At 35.9% G+C, this 19096-nt stretch overlaps 2 protein-coding genes across 3 annotated transcripts; one reads left to right on the top strand and one right to left on the bottom strand.

Annotated features, from left to right (window-relative positions):
- The first annotated feature begins 396 nt into the window (after positions 1-396).
- Lis-1 (LisH and WD40 domain-containing Lis-1) lies at positions 397-14001 on the top strand. Of its 2 annotated transcripts, none has more exons than XM_019051962.2 (9): positions 397-620; positions 4593-4720; positions 5324-5477; positions 6271-6574; positions 7159-7336; positions 8604-8739; positions 9786-9941; positions 11231-11426; positions 13072-14001. In XM_019051962.2, the coding sequence occupies exons 2-9, from the start codon at positions 4683-4685 to the stop codon at positions 13143-13145; spliced, it is 1236 nt and encodes a 411-aa protein (XP_018907507.1). In that variant the 5' UTR covers positions 397-620; positions 4593-4682; the 3' UTR covers positions 13146-14001. The 2 variants fall into 2 exon arrangements, with proteins under 2 accessions (XP_018907507.1, XP_018907508.1); XM_019051963.2 differs by lacking the exon at positions 397-620 and adding an exon at positions 1296-1319.
- A 1389-nt stretch (positions 14002-15390) lies between these two features.
- Positions 15391-18766, bottom strand: Rrp40 (exosome complex component Rrp40). Its single transcript, XM_019051964.2, has one exon. The coding sequence runs from the start codon at positions 18617-18619 to the stop codon at positions 17879-17881; it is 741 nt and encodes a 246-aa protein (XP_018907509.1). The 5' UTR covers positions 18620-18766; the 3' UTR covers positions 15391-17878.
- Positions 18767-19096: the final 330 nt, after the last annotated feature.

Below are 19096 nucleotides of genomic sequence, written 5' to 3'. Positions count from 1 at the left end.
AAAACTAGCCTGAAACCAAACAATTAATCCATGGGACTTTAAAATTATGAAAGCTACTTATTTATCAAAACGTTTGAGATCACAATCACAAGAATTGATTGTAAAATAAGATCGTAATATCATAGACAGTCATCGAACGAATACCCCTACCCCCCCTGCCTATATCCCGCAGATTCCTCCATGTTCGTTTGTTGGGGAGGCGGATAAAAGAATGGTGGTCGCATTTTGTACCCTCTGGACGTCACACGGTATCGGGTACATGGGCCGGCCGAGGCCGGGGGAGCCGGCTCAACCTCGAATTGCATGGCAAAAACCGTACCCTCTTGACGTCACAGCGCTTCAAGATGGCAGCCAAAATCGAAATGCGACCACCATTCTGATAAAGAATGTTTACCTTTGTAATTTCATCTGTGTCTGTCCTGTCGTCGTCTCCTCGATCCCAAAGAAAGAATACAGTATTACAGTCTGAAACCTATCATGGTCTGTGATTTTATGTCTTTTTAACTTATTTGATAGTTTATTTTTTTATCTAATCGTGTTTTCGTTTTGTCTGAGGCTTCTTGGATCCCTCCCTCTCAAGCAGTCCCACTTCGCGTGAACCTCCAGCCGTCAGAAATCAGGTGAAGATAAGCATATTTTTATCAATATCTGTTTTGACATATTGAGAACTGAAGCCTATTTTATCGAGTATCCCTCTTTCCTCGTAACCCTGTTTTGTTTTCGTTTTTCTGTCTAAACCTTTTTTTTTGCAAGGTTTTAATTTTCAAACCTCCTCCCTGGACCTTCCCCTATTTCACTATAATGAAAGGGGTGGAGGTTAATGTACTGCTACTAGTTCTTGATGCCCTGTAAATTTAAATGTAGATGTATTGTCAGCAGGCTTTTTATAAACTATGGACACACTAAGACTCACTATTAATGCATTCTCAGCATCTTCTGACAGAATGCCACACTATGAAAGAAGTCCCTGTGCTGAATTAGAATCTCTAATGAGGCTGTTTATCAGTCACCGTGTTCTGTGTCCCGAAAGCAACATCTGGTGAAAAGCTGCATTTTTTATTGTATACTTCTCACTTGATCAATTCTTTTTGAGTCCTTAGCAGAAAGCACTAGTTTAGTTTTGCAAGAGCCTGATGGGAATTGACATAAGACGTTTAAGTCAATGAGCCGCCTAAGTCTAATTTCAGACAAGTGAGAACATATATGTCACATCAGCAAATTATTTTAATTAAATGTCTTGTACGCCTGATTTTTCCTAGATGTCCATCAGTTTCTTCTTATTAGTAGAAGGAGCGCATTTTTAACTTGTCTTTCTCAAGGTAGAGTAACAAGATACCAATGATTTTTTATCAGTCTCACGTTTCCATTAGCGCAGGAGAGTCAATTTAAAAACTATTGATTAACCACTAGGTGTTCAATCTCAGTGACATATCATTTACTATAGGGAAAATTCTCAGACAATAATCTCAAAGATGGGGTTTAAATGAGTAGAATCCTTACAGCCTTGGAGACATATCTGGTTACTTGCATTTACTTATTTGAAATCTCAAGGAAAACAATGTTCTATTTAAGTTCATGCTCATTAACATTTTTCATCCATTACGTTCAGACTGCTCTACATGATCTGCTATTGTTTCTTATTCCTATTTTATCATACCTATTTTTTCACCAAGTCGAAATTTTACATTTCAGTCAAATTTTTTGCTCAGTATTAAACATTACTATATTCTGTTGAAGTTATACTGTTTCACTTAATTTTTTTTGAATCCTAAGTAATGGAGTTGTATCAGATATATGTGACAATTTATCTAGGCTTCAGCATCTTGAGTTATGAATGAGCAACAATTTTTTTTTTTTTTTTGGGGGGGGGGGAGTGCTTTAAGAATAATGGAAGGCCTTAATGGTATACAAAACGATTAATTTTTTTCTAGATTCCGGGCTCATTTTGCCCCGCATCTGTCTCATTAATATTTTTTTTTTTTTTTTTTTTTTTTTTTTTTTTTTTTTTTTTAATACTTAAGAGGGAGTTTATTGGTCTTTGATTAGAACAAGATTTTAATGCTACTTTTTGACATTTGACAAAGACAAGATGAGTTTGAATGACTTTAGTGTCCAAATTGTAAATTTAAAGTTAACCAAAAAATTCATTAAGATTTCTAGATTCTTTTTCATTATGGTATTATTGTATTACATTACTGTACAGAAAAACTAGCAGTCCATTTTTATTATTTTTTCCTCACTACCTACTGTTGACAGAAATCCTAATTTTTCCCTTTGGAATAACAGTAATAATTACTAGTCATCAGCTTAAGGTTTTTGAATTTTTTTAACTTTAAAAGACTTAATGGATCCTCTCACTCAATACAGACACCACAATTGGCTGACAAATAGTTTGCAGCCATAAATACTTTCTACGCTTATGTCTCCCAGCGGTTATTGTGCAGTCACTTTAATCGGCGAATCCAAAACAATAATCATAATGTCACGTTTAGTAAGATAAAGAAGAAAGTCAGCTTTGGTACCATTTTGAAATGAGAGTAAACTTTACCTTCGAGTTTTCCATGGTGCAGGGTAAAACCGGTCCTATGAAAGGAAATCCTATGGGCCTTTCCTTTGAGAATAAGCACAGACATTTTTGCATTGAAGAATGTAGCTCAGTCTAAATATTGATACGAGTTATGTTTACAATTCATTGAAGTTAGTGCTGACCGATTTTTCTTCCGAATCAATCTAAGTAAGTAATATCTTCGGTTGAGATTTTTCAAACAATTTCTCAATCCACGGGAAGGGAGTAAATGGGGGAAAAATACTTCTTGGCAGAAAATTGACAGTATCACAGTTGCTTTAACAGAAGCAGGAAATTTCAGAGGAAAAGATCTTACGACAACTATAAGTTCTCGGACACTTCCTTATCTTCCAAGATCAGGGCCTCTGAGGAGTTTCCTAATTTTTAAGGAAAGACTTGAAAAATGGGATAATAGAAAGAACGGTATTTTTTCTGAAGATAAGACACGTTGAGAAGTTCTTGATAATTCGAGGAAAACCTGGAAAATTTAGTAAATTTAGATATTCAACCATGAAAAGTCAGGAAATTCTCTACCAAACCTTCAAACCAACTCAGTGTCTCACTCATCCAATTGTTCAAGGCACTTCCTCTGAACTCATAGCTGCTTGTCATTCCCACTAGGTGTCAAGCAAGATTAGTTTCTTATGGGGGGAGGGGATAAAACGAAGTAATGTTGTAAAATATTTAACCTGCACCAACATTATCTGCTTAGCACCTTAAATAAATAGGTAAACTTTGAATTATATTATTTTGTCAAATCTTTCAAAAGATTTTAATTGCACCCATGCTCTCTGGGGTCAGAGCATGGATTTTGCACGAATTACGTCTCTTAAAAAACACTCTAAAGCCCAAAATTCTTGAATTCTGGAAAAATTTGTAAATTTTTTGGATGTATTAAAATTTAAGCAGGCTTGTCCCCTGAGACACTAAGTTGATGAATTTTTTCTCCCCAGTAAGTTTTGGACTCGCTAGAAAGGTTTAAAAATCTTACTTTAGAGTACATTGTGAAGTTCTCATAGTCAAGTGATTTTTTTTTTTTTTTTTTTTTGGGTCGTCAACTTTTTAAGGGGAGTTTTTTAGGATTGGGCCGGAGTGGCTACCGCCACCTAGAATATATCAATGGTAAAACTGCAAAAATGTGTATCTCGGTTGCAGGGTCTCAAAATCTCAGCTCAAATTTTATGTTTAAAAAGGAGACCCAACCAACATTATGGATTGAAATTCCCATAATACATTTATCACAAAGAGAATAAAAATCACCGAAGTTTTCAAGGAATGACGTTTGTTAATTTTCCTCGCCGAAAATAAAGTATGACAGGAAGTCTGCAACGCCCCCAACTGATTTACGCATTTCTGTCGTTTCATCATCGATGTGTTCTGAGGCTTACCAATTTCCCTTGCCTTCCCAAACATGACCTGCAATCCTCATTTTTTGCATTTTTCATCTCTGAAAACTCTAAAAATTTTATCTGATTTGACTATGATTTGTAAACCGCAGCAGGCGTTCAGGTGTCAGCAGTTTTCTAAGTTGAAAAATTTGTCTATGATCCTCCTTGAGGTTCTTCTTCCCTCTCAGCTTTCAAAAGAGTGGAACCACATAGATACTTTAAGTACTAACTTACATTGTGCTTCCTATTCTAGGAAAGATTAATATTGCTTGGACATTGATAACCTTCTCCAAAAAGAAAAAAAAATCCCATCAAATTTTTATCAACATTGACCAAGATCCAAAAGATCATAGAAATGGTGAATTATCGATTCTCTCAAATTGTAAGTGGAGTGTGGAAAATGGTCTATCTTGCAGTCAGTGGATCTTAGCAAACGTGAGGCAAATCTCGAATTAGGCTGTGAGGCATAGGGAGAAATTATGAGAAATATTGCCAGTTAAGAAAGTTTTTGTATCCGTGGGAGTAAAATCTTTGAAGTCTTTTCCTCTGTCTTCTTAAGTAATGAATTTCTTTTCTATTTGAGAACAATTATTTTTGTTTGAGTCTCAGCACTAATAATATATGATTCTCTGTTTCAGCGAGTATGATGTTTTTCCTGCTAGTCTAAGTGTTGAAGTCACTTCATCCCAACCCCGCATTGTTCGTCATTCTCGGAGCGTTAAGAGATCATGAAAATGGTTTTATCTCAGCGTCAGAAAGAGGAGCTGTAAGTATCCTTATCATTCTCTTGACTTGTCAATTAAAATTTGTGCAAAGTAAAAAATATTTCGTCCGATTAAAGCAAAACCAGTGGTCAATAATATTCCTGATTCTGCGAGCCAACTTGCTGGAAAATTGTAGACAGCCCTCAGATTTTTTTTTGGCGACTTCTGGCATAGAAATTGTAAAGTAAGCATTGATTAAGCCCTATTTACTACCATATTAAGATTTCCTTTTCACCAGTTGATCAAAAAACCTGACCACTTAAAAAAAAAATTCATCACTTTTTGTGGAAAAACATTTTCGGCATGCGCAAAATTTTGGAAAGCAGAGAACTTTATCAACCCCTGATCAAAACTCACATCAGTGAAATAAATGCTCATGCTGTCACAAGCTTTTCAAGGAACACAACATGTTTTATACCATTTTGAAGATAGGAACTTCACATATGTTCCCACCTGAGAAATCTGCTGGATAACTAACAATGTTTAAAAATGAAAGCTAGGTAGCATTAGAAATGACTCATCAAGGTGTTTGTTTTATCTGGTCAGTTTTAGCTAAGAATGTTCGTTTCGTTTGTTTAATCTGTTCATTTATTTGTATTTTTCAGAAACAAAGCAATTGCAGACTACCTATCCAGCAACGGATACACAACTGCCCTTGAAGGCTTAAAGAGAGATGCAGATATCTCAGGAGAAGTGGAAAAGAAGTATGGAGGATTGCTGGAAAAGAAATGGACTTCAGTCATTCGTTTGCAGAAAAAAGTAAGTTCACTTTTCTCTTCCTTCTACTAAAGTACTTTCTCAATTAATCATTTAGAATGTAGTATTCATTTGCATAATATTCAGGGTGGCTTTCAATCTTTTGGATGCATAAGTTGTTTATTATTAAATTATTTTATTCCCCACGACGGCTCAAGATTCATGAAATGTATGAGCAACATTCCATATCAAAGGCAGGAAATAATAAAGTACATTAAAATTACAGTCACATACACATTTCAATGGGCAGGAAAAATTTTGAAATCCTCGACTTTTTCTCGATTTTATATAATTTTTTAATCATTCCTCGATTTTTTAGTCATTTTTGTAAGTTTTCTCCATTGTTTAGTCAGTTTAGTAAAGACTTAGATAAAAAAAAAGCGCTCTTTGGATTCCTTGATAATCTGGAAAGCTGTTTTAACCTCCAGTTGTAACGCCGCCTTTTTTTTCTTTTAATCAAGTTTTAAATATCTCTCAACCTCAGGGCTAATGCTGCATTTGATCTCCCAGTCCCTCACACCCAACCCCAGCACGACCCACTTAGGCATTAATTTGAATCTTAGAAATAAGTTCATCTTTTGAATGTTTTGCGAATGAAACAAGAATATAAATCTTGGATAATTAATCATGGAATGTAATACGTGGATACATTTTTGGGCCACCAAAATTTTAATTTTAAGATTTAGTCAGTTAATTTCTGGACTCCATAAAGTTCTACCTTTGTCTTTAATCTACCTATTTACAGAGTCAGATTTTGAGTGCTCAAATGTATTACCCTTCTTTTTTCTGTTAATAGGTTATGGAACTAGAATCAAAATTGTCTGAGGCAGAGAAGGAGTTTATTGAAGGAGCTCCGACGCGAGCGAAGCGGTCACCAACAGAATGGATCCCTAGAGGCCCTGAAAAATTCTGTCTGTCAGGTCACCGTGCCCCTGTAACCAAAGTTATCTTTCATCCAGTATTTGGTCTGATAGTGTCTGCTAGTGAAGATGCTTCAATTAGAGTATGGGACTATGAAACAGGGGAATATGAGCGATCGTTGAAAGGACACACTGATTCAATACAGGACATAGCGTTTGACCATACTGGTAAAATTTTAGGTGAGTTTTTTCTTTTGAGTTCTTCCTTTTCAATAAATTACAATGACTTTACCTCAAATCTATTTTGCATCTGCCAATCCTTTTTTTCCCCAAAATAAATATTTTTAACAAGATGCATCTCCCTTTTTTAGGTGCTTAAACCCCTCCCTAAGAGTAAACATAGAATGTTTCCGAACAAAACATTATTACCAGAATGAAGTTTTTCTGAAAAATTCTAAGGAAATTAAATAACAAAGTGCTTCTTAAGTAATTAATACGAGTAGATTAAGAAGCATCCTCATCAGCGCTGTTTTGGGACAACTGTGCATGTATGAGTTAACTCGCGTGGTTGCTAGACAATTGTTTTGGTTGTGTTTGTCCAATTTTTTGATTGATAGGGCTTTAGGTATTGTTCTAAAGATCATTCAAGAGTATTCTGTAACCCTCCTGTTTGTTTGTACTGCTATGTGCGGGGGGAGGGGAACAAAAAAATGCTGGTACACAAATGGGCCATAAATGTAGTAGTCGTTCTTTTTTAAGAGCCGCAATACAATACAGATTGCCTTTGCTATTTAGTGAATACATTTTTTTCTTCCTTGTTGCAGTATCATGCAGTGCCGATATGAGCATTAAAATTTGGGATTTTACTCAAGGATACCAGTGTATCAAGACTATGCACGGTCATGATCACAATGTCTCTGGAGTAGCTTTTATGCCCAATGGTGACTTCATTGTGTCAGCATCCCGGGACAAAACCATCAAAATTTGGGAAGTTGCTACAGGGTAAGAAACCACTATATTTGTGTGAACAAATTATAATGAGTCAATTAAGTTTTTTTTTTTTATTGTGTCATTCGAAAGTAGTAAGTGACCGAAGCTAACAGTTTTTTCCTAATTTTTTTTGATGACTGCAAACGAAAGAAAAGTTTATTTGAAAATAAAGTGCCAAAAATTAGGGTGGCCTAAAACTGCGTTTGAACCACGTGCTCGTAGGTTTCCAATGTACACGTCACGATCAATATGGCGGTGGAATGCGTAGTGGAAGAATACACGGCGGCATCGCGTCTGCGTTGCTGGTGTGTTACTGTTTGAGGTTATGTAGGTTTGTTTGTTTGTGTCATTTCTTAAGAGCATTAAACTGTCATTAATGTCATTGCACAACGTAATTTCAACTCACGTTATCGCAACACAACAACAGAGCACAGAACTCACTTAACTTCAAACGGAAAATCGAGATGTCAACAATGACAGCATGGTATGGTGGTAGTAAGCAGGTTGGATTTGCTGCCGCCATCTTCCATCGATGACACGTAGATTTGAAGATTCACGGCGGTCGGTTCAAACATGTTTTCGAGGACCCCTAAAAAGGGAGCATTACATCTCCGCAGAGACAATTTTTCGTGAAATTTTAACGTGTGCATCGTCCTTCTCGTACCAAAAACTGTAAGATTTGACTATTTGCAGCCAAATCCTTCCGGAGCTTAACTAACTCATTCTTGTGTATAGTTTGTGAAGCTTGCAGATTTTACTAAAGCCAGTTGGGTACATCTCACAGAGTACACTCAGCTAACGCAATGCACACTGTAGCAGTTGCATTATAGGAAATTTGAATAAAAAAAAGGAACGGAAGTGGCTGCCTTCATATTATACTTCTAAAGAACTGCAGATGTACTGATTTTTACACCAAACTACTTCAATGCTGCTGATTTTTTTTCTAAGTCATGCAGATTGCACTTTGTAACAGGGCATATAAAAAATCTGTTTTCCTCGTGAAGCGTTAACTTAACAACTTCCTATACCCCTGTTAATACGTTCCCACAACAACCTCTTTGCAAATGAAATGAAAAAAGCCTTTTTGAGTTTTCTGGGAAAGGTAATAAAATATCACTCGATAATCATGGGTGGCCGGCTCTTAGAAGACGGTTATTTGTAGACTTTTTGAGAAATTAGAATTAATGTTTCTTGTTCTTTGGTTATAACTTAAAACTATACAAATACTTTTTCTATCATGGTCCTCATTTTTTAATTGGCGATACGATGTCTGTTGCAGGTATTGTGTAAAAACCTTTTCTGGTCATAGAGAATGGGTGAGACAAGTCAAAGTGTCGCCTGATGGGTCTTATATTGCATCCTGCTCTAATGACCATACTGTCCGAGTGTGGGTAGCTGCTACGAAAGAATGCAAAGTGCGTAAATAATAAGGTTTTTTTTTTCTTTTCTGATTGTGGTTTCAATATTTTATGTGCAAATTGCCTCAGTCTTCGTACAGCAGCAGGAGGCTGAAGAATCCATCAGTTATCTTGCAATTATTGCGCTGTCCCAGCTCAAAGTATACTTTTGATAGAAACCTTCAAACTTTGAACAATTATTGAAAACTGTTAATCCCAAGGACAAGATTCTTTATTTGTTCGTTCCTTCTCCTAATGAGAGTATTTTCCTTGCTCAATCTGTGCAAGCAGAAGATTTATTCATCGATAGGCACATATTTCTCCAAAAATCTCCTAAATACTTATCCTTTTCTTTTTTTCCAAGAAATATCAAGAATACACCGCGAATTACTTTCTCGAGGAAAACTGAATTTAAGAAAATTGGTTTTTATATAACTTTGGACTCTATATGAGAAAGGAAGGATATACTTTTGAGCCCAGAGTTTTAAAACGCTTGAAGTGACAATGCAACCTAAAATTTGAACCAAAAATTTTTCACTTTGATCGGTGGCCTCTTATTTTGCTATCAATATTAAAATTGCACAATCGTCACAATTGCCTTAACATGACCTTTTTACAATAAGTTTGATATCTTAGTTTATTTGGGCGACCTCTGCTCAGTTATATTTATGAGGCCATGAATCTGTTTCTTGTTTAAAGATTGACCCAAGTGTCTGTGATGTTGAAAAATCCATTTAAATCAATGTTGAATGATGAAATAAATTGCTCTACTTGTACAGCAGTGTAGGAAACGCATGTTTTAATTAAGTCAACATTGATTTTCTTAGTGGCATGTATAATTCAATTTTTTAGGGCTTTTTCTGTTTTATGTGTGTAGAAGATAAAACTCCGACTATAGTGATAGTTTCAAAGTAGAAATTGATTAAAATCTTACAGTCTGTGATTTTTTTTCAATTGATTTAATATTTTTTCCATTTTATCTGCTAGGCTTTTAGATTTTCTGGTCTTATGTCAATCTCAATCTCTCTTAGACGAATTTTTTATTTTCTTTCACTATCCTATAGGTGGAACTCAGAGATCATGAGCATGTAGTTGAATGTATAGCATGGGCTAACGAGTCAGCAAATTCTGCAATCAACGAAGCAGCTGGGGGTGATAACAAGAAAGGAGCTTTTGAAGGGCCCTTCCTCGTCTCAGGTTCCAGAGACAAAACACTGAGAGTAAGTACTTTGATCGCTTCTCATCTTAGAAGTTAAGATGGTTTCTAGATTTTTATAACAAAAAAATAGCAAAAATGAAAAATCATTGGATTAAGAAACCTACCAAAACTGTTCGAGTGCATGATTTGATTCATGTAAACTATTGTTTTTCTTGTAAGTGGGGAATTCAAATTTCCTGTAACAAATGTTAACTTAAAACGTTATCATCTTAGTCGAGTGTTGATTTTGTAATTTTTGTTGTGCGAATCGTGTTCTGTGTGAAATTTTGGTCAGGATACATGCAAGATAATACTTGAATTCGCAACTTGTCTACCGGTCCATTGCAGATATCCACAATTACCATTTGAAAAATGCAAGTATCTAAGAATTAGCGAAATCCTACAATTAGGTACATATCACAAGACAATATCCTGAAGTTTTAATAGTCTGAAAGCATGTTACTCTTGATCAATGGAAGAATTCACAGCTGTATGATTTACTAACAAGAAAGGACGAATTCTACAAGATGCCATATTGTCATGGCAGCCCAATTGCAGCGCAACCTCGCCTGAGACCATTGTAAAGTCAGAGGTTCCTTCCGCCAAACCTCGCCCCATCCATCAAGAGCTCCAAAAGTGAGGTTAAGTTGAGAGTCTGAAAATAACGTGTATGGTGGGTATAGTGATGAGAATTAAATATTTTTTTGACGTTTTCCGACCCTCTATGACCAGGTAAAGCCTGATTTTGTCCCATATGGATGATCAAGACGGATTTCAGGTGGCCATTTGTGACATACTTTTTGTGATGCCTGACATCTGATAAATGCAGTCAGTTGCAAGGATCCTAATACACGAAGTTACAGTACCAGCAATTGCTCTCAGATTTTTACATCGGCTCTGACAGGAGTTCAGTTTTATATAGGATTCGTCCCTCACAAGATTTACCTCAAAGTACCTAGCAGATGGGATGAATAAGCGAAACAATCCTTGAAGGAGGATATTATGTGCATTACCTACTTTGAATCTTGTCAGACAATGTTAGCGACTGCTCATCAGGATATTTCCTCACTGCCTTTAGGTTTACATTATAACAAATTATTTAATTTAGGTTTTTCTAAACTTTAGCCCCAAGAGTGTATGTTCATGGCTCTGAAAATCAAATCAAAACTAACACATAAAGTAAAATCTTGGTTCTCATAGAGTTTAAAGGCTGTTTTTTCTTCTCAAGATTCAGAGAGAAGAAAAGATTATGAATACGAATGTTCCTTTTGTTTTTTCTTTTCTTGTATCATGAAATTATTTTGCTTTCAGGTGTGGGACGTTAGTTCTGGCTTATGCTTGTTCACCCTCATAGGCCATGATAATTGGGTCCGAGGTGTAGTTTTCCATCCTGGTGGCAAGTACATAATTTCAGCCAGTGATGACAAAACGCTTCGTGTGTGGGATATTCGCAACAAGAGGAATATGAAAACACTGGACGCTCATTCGCATTTCTGTACATCCCTCGGTAAGGCTCCCTGTATTTATTACCTTACTGCATCACTAGCCTCTGAAATCGTCAGTGTGATGGTGAACAAAGCTTTTGTTGAATGTGAAAAGAGCTATTGTCACTTCAAGGGTAAAATTATCTAAGTTTAATTGAGCATTAGCGTTGCCAAATTGTGTCAATGAGGGATTATTGTTTTTAAATACCCATGAAAGACTAGAAATCCATCAAGGAAGTCAAATAAAATGAATGTCGAGTAACCCTTCGGAAGGCCCAACTGACAGAAAACTGGGTTAGGCTATCAGGCTACTTCTTTGAGGTCCCTCATGCGGAGAAGGAGCAGAAATGAAAAGAGAGAAAAAATGATACCTTAGAGCCAGCTTCAGCTTTTCACAAAATCAGTTTGTATTCCTCAGGGAAAGGGCATGGCACAGGTAAGATTGAATACCTAAAGCGCTAGATACACCTGCTGGCTAGACGCGCATCCAGCAGCGAAAATAAGAATCTGATCCTACTTTGAGGGAGTTACTGGCGGCGAGTTGCAACCTGATTGGCCACGAAGATTGCCGGACATGGCCAAAGGCCCTCTCGCCATTCAAGACGTGCTTCTAACTCGCAGGTGTATCCGGCGCTATATGCAGGCTTCTCCTCTTTGTGAGCACAGTGTAATTTGACTTTTGATGAAACAATTTCTTTCACTTGATACAATTTTTCTGGTCTGGATAAATACTGTGTTTTTTTGCAGTTCAAATCATATTTGATGTTACATAATTTTAATTATTCGAAGGAAACTGTAGTTGGAGCACTTGTGTAAATCAAAATGTGAAATTAGATTTGATGGACTGACCAAAACGTGACAATGCATGGGGAAGAGACACAACGGACTGCTTACTTAACGGGTCCAGGGATGAAGTTCTCTAATGTTGCAACTAAGGGGAACCAACTCGAATGGCAGAACCAGTAGGGAGAGACTTAGGGTTTTCACAAGAAGCGATATTACTCAACTTTTCCAGTTACAGAAGACTAGTTTGAGGATTGACTCTTTCATGACACGTGGAACAAAACTAATTTAAGTGGACGAAACTTCCAAACTTTCTGAAACAACCTGGGTCCTAGTGTCACTCTAGAAAGTGAAAACTACCTACCAGTAAACATTTGAATCTAAATTTGATTGCAACCTGCCTGTGCATAGATCTGGAAAAATCTTCACAAACTATGTGTGAACACTGGAGACTCAAAGAGACTCCTCTTGGAAACTTATTTGGCGCTAGTCCCATTTAACTTCTCAAAAAATTTGATTAGTTGCAAATATATTCTCTAGCTGAGTGATGCTAAGAATCAATAGATCAAAGATACATAAGAGCAGCGTTCACATCATCTATAACTTCAGGTCCGCGTCCAACATTGCTTCAGACACATTTAACATTTCACATTTTAAGCATGGGTTTCCTTAGTTTTTTTTTGTCCAACCTTGAGTTGGAAAAAAGTAAGCATACATAAGGAAACCTTTATATTGTACCCTCCTTTTTCTCAATTCACTGCTGTACCTTACCATGCATTCTATCTGTTTTCCAAGTAGAATAGCGCAATTATTTTATCTATCACTAAGATTTGCAGAACTATTTTCAGTTATCATAAATTTTACCCTGAAATTTTTTGTTTGTAGACTTTCACAGGACCCAGCCATATGTAATAACTGGTAGTGTGGATAAAACAATCAAGGTCTGGGAGTGCCGTTAATCAAACCGTGCCGATTCGAAATCAATTGGAACGACAACTTCACCGCTATGCTCTTTCGTTTTGCACGTTAACTTTGCAAATTTTTTACTATTTATTTTTGTCATCATGACAGGTGGCTCGCTTGTGAATATTACAGTAATTTTAACTGTACATTGTACTGTGTAGATAAACAATTGTAGATTTTTTCCTCTTACTTCGAAACTATGTTTTAATTTCAAAGATATCCTCATTTTGCGATTGCGGAAGTAAAATAAGTTAATTTTGTAAAAAGTTTTTTTTTTCGCGCAGGCTTCTTTTGTCCCATAACCAAATGAATTTCTGTTTTCCCCCCTTGGCATTCACATCTAATAGCTTCTTCTTGTTCTATTTTCGTTCCTGTTGTACATACATTTTGTATTTTACTTATTTTAAATTCCCCTCTAATTTGTACATTGTTGTTTTGAATCTCGACCTGAGGTTTTGAAATCCAACTTCTAATTTCCTTATCTCCCTTTTTTCCTTTTTCTCATAGGCGTTAATTTTATTTAATTTTTTTTATTTTCCAGTTGAAGTTAATAAAATATTCATTTATTGTACTTTACTTAACATTTATTTTTTGAACCAACAATGTTCATTGATTAGGTATTTCACTGCTTTGAGATAAGTCTAGAGCAAAATTTCAGTCATGCAGTCAGTTATGAAATGTAATAGATTTCCTAGTAAGGCAGGAATTTCGGCATGCTATCATACACAGTTAAAATTGTAGTAAAGAATGATGAGATGTTTTGAAAATTTTAATTTTACGTTTTCAAAAAGAAAAAAAAAGTTGTCATCATGGTGAGGAATTGTTTAACAATAAATCACTTATCTCCCTCTGTTTCCTCGTATCAACTATTTTTCCATGGTTAATTCTTTAAAGCCTTTGAGATAAAAGAAACTTGCTTTCTAAATGCCTGAAATTGAAGTTAATCAGAGACTTAGGCAGAGGTTTCAGACCTCTATTCAATGGAGTAACTTGAAGCTTGTACAAGATCGGAGCCACCTCATACGCCTTAGGAGGCCTTATCTGTTTGAACTCCTACAGAAATAGCTTTTGTTTTTTGTTCTTTATGTAAAAGATTGCATAAAAAACCTGTCATCTAAGTAATTGTACAATTATTTGGTTAAAATCATTCCAATCTTTCAACTGAAATTCGATAGTGATACTTGGTTGAAGTGGATAGCTTTTCACCACACAGTCCAAGGGAGCAGTAATACTGTTTTGTATGTGAGAGAGCTTAAAATATTAAAGTTTTTTATAGAGTGCTTTTTGTGTTCGTTGCTTATCTGGTTTGGATGGAAGGTCATGCAGTTGCTGAGAATAGGTCTCAAGCCTCAAGAATATGGTTATTCAAGCTCTGCAAATGCACCTACTTTATTCTATGCCAAATAGTTGAAATTGCAGAATTAAGGCTTTTAAAAAATTTCAGCCCTGATGCTGTTGCATTTAAGCCGTAGTAGGGCGCATGTCCCAAGTCCAGGGTGCTGATTATTGAAATAGATAGACAAAGGAGACCAAGAGGAAATAGGGCAATCCTATTGGTGGAAGCTTGTGATTGCAATGGACACAGATGGTAATAGACTAAAAAACGGCAACCCACAAGGTACCTTTTAGCCAGCGAATAAGAATCACCTGTTTTAACCAATAGGATCGCTTCACTATCCATGTGTCTTCTTTCTCTATCGCTTTGTCTCACAATTTCATTAATTGGCCTGCTGTTCCAACACAGCTTCTGATCCATGTTCTTAATTAAATTTTTTAAAGTGAGTGTTGGTGAGTAATACATAGAACATGTTTTATGTAGCCTCTTGAAAATTTTTCCAAGTAACTCGGCATTTATTTCAATCCATTTTTTACTTTCGAAAATTTATTCAAATTCAATTGATATGCAGGAATTGCCAAATGCAAATGCGCTTGAAAATGTTTAAAATTTGTTTAGAAGTAGGTAAGAACCCTATGAAGAATGTATGAAAAAAATCGAGGGGCTTGGAGGACAAGGCGCATAAGTGCAGTTTTTTAAAGAATTGAAATAGTACCTAATGATTTCATGTAAAACTAGTCTTGATGCGTATGTTTTGAGAAATCCGCTCCCAAATTCCACTTTTTAAGCATCAAAAAGTCAGTTTGAACTTTCTTTCCGCCATAAGGATTTTTGAAATGTAGGTAAAATAAATAAGAATTTTTTTTACATTCTAAAAGGGGTTTTTTAAGAGGGTTTTTCATGAAAAAGAAAATGAAAAATTTTTATTTCTTATTTTAAAAAGTAAACATAAAATAATTTTATTTTGCATTCAAAAAATGGTTCTCAGAATTATCAGGTAATGCCTCGAAGTTGTTTCCCAAACTTGCCTAGAAACATTCTTTAACATCCCAAAAAAGTTTCTTAAAGATAAGAATGAAGCGTACTTAAAACAAGCTTGATTTTCAATGTGCTGTAAGGGAATTAGTAATGATATCCAAAACAGATGTCTCAGGTTCAATGAATGTATTTTTACCTTCGTTTGAAACTCAGTAGTTTCACTTCTAGAGTGATTCAAATTCTCCCCTAGTGCTCCACTGATAATTCTTGATACACTTACAAAGTTGTAAGTTTACAGAGAACCTAAATTATTCTTGTCATGTCCAACCAAAATGATAACTCAGGGCAAAATATCTGCCTGCTGAAATATAATAACTCTAGTTCATGAGTTGAAACCACATAGTTGGAGGAAAAAACACAAAAGAATGTGGCCTATCATGCTGTGATCTATTAAAAGTGAAATTTTTAGCTTGACTGCTTTTTCTATGAACTCAAATGTTATCCTAATGGAACCTAAATATTAATTGCCAAGTAGAATGAAATCAGTGAAAATTAAGCAAACGCTAAGTAGTTCTTCACTTCAAGTCGCTGTGCTTAGGGGCTCACTTTTATTTAAACTGAACTCAGAAGCATGTCATTTGTATGTTTTGAGAAATGATTGACATATTTTGTAAAACTGGAGATGAAAGAGAGCCAATCACATCCGAGATAAATGAGGTGTTCTTAGCACTAAATTTTTTTTTACAAAATTCATCTTTTTGTAAACTATACGTAATGACTGGTTGAAGCTAGAGTACCTGTATAGGGAGAGTATGGACAGATCTGGAACTCCGAAAGTCCATCAGACCTTCGCCAATGCCTCCGCGAATAAAGTTAGGGCCCAAAAGGGCAGCCAACCTATGAATTTCGAGTGTCCAGAGCGATTTACAAATACAATTGTTACGAACCGTCGTTTAGAAAGCATGTATTTGGCTTACTTTTTGCATAAATTTTTTTATTTTTGCGAAAGAACGCTCATTTATATACATTCTTAGCCATCTTGGTTAGAATTGAAATCTGTAGGCTGGCAGTGAAATTTTGTGTGTTAGAAGTTGCTCAGAAGAGTGGCTGCACTTTTGGGCCCTAAGCCCTCCATGAACCGATCTGTCCATACTCTCCCTATACAGGTACTCTAGTTGAAGCAATTCAAGTAAGTTTCAGAAAAAGACAGTGAGTCTCACTTCACCATCAACCTGGTGAAATGCTTACTCCTCTTATTCTGTACTTACCTGAGTAGGCAAGCCTTGATAAGTTATGTATTGTTGAGTGACATAAAATAAAGATAAAATCTGTTCATGATCGGTATTTTCTTTCTCTGACTATCCAGGTAGTCTCCTTACAACTTACTATTAATCTTGAAAATCATGTCCGATATTGGGGATGCAATAATACAAAGATGCGCTAAATTAGAGAACTATTGATAGAAATGAGGAGGAGTTGATATCGTCAACTTTCTGGACAAAGTGTCACAAGCGGTGTTTACGCCTTGACACTATGTTACCGGACATTACAATACATGTATTGTTTCAATTCCTTCTTTAAAACTTTAGCACATTCTTTCAAGATTTAACTTTGATAATATGAGAAATATTTATTTAGTTTAAGTGATTCTGTCCATCATTTATTCTGGGAAAAATTGGACATTTTTGAAAATACAGTGCCTAGGTACAAATGGCACTTATGATACTTCAGTCGCAGAGACTCTTCCATGAAATGGACCAAAAATCCTATTCATACTATAAAAGAGAAAGAAAAAAAAATTTAGCTTTCTTTCAAAAGAAGGAAATATTTATTTTAATGTTTCTTTGGCCCTCAACTAGTTTATTAGCTTACAGGCGGAACAAACGCAACCCCAATTCTTGCTTGATTACAAGACAGATAAAAAATACCCTGAAATTTTTTGTTCATAGTAATATGTGCTGGAACTTTTTGCAAATGTCTTATTAACTTGTGCTAAAACTCATATTTTATCACTCAGTAGTTGTTTACTTTCAACTGGATGTAATTATGCGATAATGAAATATGTGAAAATGAATGAAATCAAAGGGAACCATCTGCATAGGGTTTACTTGTTAAACAATTTCTTTTGATTTAATTCAAGTACATATGGTCATTTTAGCATAAATACATCCAACTGCCACTCAGTAGATCGTTTAACCTGAGTATTTACGCAAGGCAGCAGTGACCCCACAGTCAATCCTTGCTAGAAAATGGTTGACTGCGGTACACTTCTTGAAAGTAAGTCATAAAGAACAGCCAAATAATCTTATGCAAATTCTAGGAGATGTTTTGTACAATTAAGGATTAAATCCTAACAAAAACATCCTTTCCTTTTTTTTAAAAAAAAAAAAAAAATTATCCAAGGTGATTGATTCCTTAAACATTTGGCAATTTTTTCAGCAAATTATCGCAAATTTCATTGATTGTTTCTGTTGACGCATATTCAGAGGCTAGAATAGCATTACCAATCAGGAGAGTTGCATCTACGTTTTTGGCTTTGATCCATATTCGTCCATTCATTCCAATAGCCGTCTCATATGGTATTCTTTTGCCCAGTTTGGAAAGCAAGGGACACTCAGGGCTAAGTATTTTTCTTATTAAATTGATACTGCACTGAAATAAAAATCCTTCTGCTGGGAGTACACCCATTGTGACTTGCTTTCCGTATGAATTAACACAAACGAGTTCCGGTTCCATGTCTTTGCTTGCAGAAAGAATTTGAGCGTAGACCAGATCTCCAACTTCAATACGTGGCCTGTTCTTCTTCGAAACATTCTCAAAAGCTAGATATGATAATGATGCCTGTTCACTTGAATTTATGTCTATCTTAAAAATGTCACCTGCTTTCATCGTAACTACACCAATAACACATTCTTTCCGCACAGGAGTGTACCTCTTTTGCAAATTATCAACATAGTAAATGTTGGGTTCACTTTTCTTCAAAATTCCACTATTACAAACCACAATATTTTCTTTAACTCTTTCAACCCCAGGTCCTAATGTAACTTTTTTTTGCTCGGCTGATGAGGCCTCTTCGACAACTTGACCAGGCAACACCACACTACCTACAATGGCTTCTCTACCAAAATGACCAACTTTTACATCTTCTGAGACCATTTTAAATTAAAGTATAATCAAATAGAGTTAAGATCGAATTGAAAAAGTTACTTTCCTCGACTTCAGATTCGATAACTCACTGGTGAATGGAAAATAGTGGTGAAGTGGTGAAAACTGAGATGATGAATGAGACAATCCTAACCTATATTGTTTACATAAACACAGACACTAGCGCTGTCTTTCGTACTTTTATTGAATCACGAAACGTGGAAGTATGTCGGTTACATAGAGTACAATAGAGTCGCAAAGTACTGGATCGCCGTTGAAGTCACTTTTCGAGGCTGTTTTGTCCAGTTCTCCGGAGACTAGTGTGCGGCGACTAGCGACGACGCATACGCAGAGACTCGCGCTCAGCGCTCCCCACCTCCCCACTCCCGACTCGGCTCCGTTCGTCGGCTAGGTCCACACACATTGAATCAGCTAAGTAGGCCGGTAATAAGTCTGAAATTGAGTCCATATATGAATATTACCCAGGAG

Source organism: Bemisia tabaci, chromosome 5, assembly GCF_918797505.1.
Source record: "Bemisia tabaci chromosome 5, PGI_BMITA_v3".
Taxonomy (NCBI): Eukaryota; Metazoa; Arthropoda; class Insecta; order Hemiptera; family Aleyrodidae; genus Bemisia; species Bemisia tabaci.
The sequence above is the reverse complement of the archived record's forward strand: the minus strand, read 5'-3'. Positions and strand labels throughout refer to the sequence as shown.

What these genes read in the sequence shown, in the direction of transcription:
- Lis-1 (XM_019051962.2), top strand. Translation starts at nt 4,683, where the DNA reads ATGAAAATGGTTTTATCTCAGCGTCAGAAAGAGGAGCT. An exon ending in CCATACTGGTAAAATTTTAG is followed by an intron (nt 6,575 to 7,158) that starts GTGAGTTTTTTC and finishes TCCTTGTTGCAG; the next exon opens with TATCATGCAGTGCCGATATG. An exon ending in ATTTGGGAAGTTGCTACAGG is followed by an intron (nt 7,337 to 8,603) that starts GTAAGAAACCAC and finishes TGTCTGTTGCAG; the next exon opens with GTATTGTGTAAAAACCTTTT.
- Rrp40 (XM_019051964.2), bottom strand. Translation starts at nt 18,619, where the DNA reads ATGGTCTCAGAAGATGTAAAAGTTGGTCATTTTGGTAGAGAAGCCATT.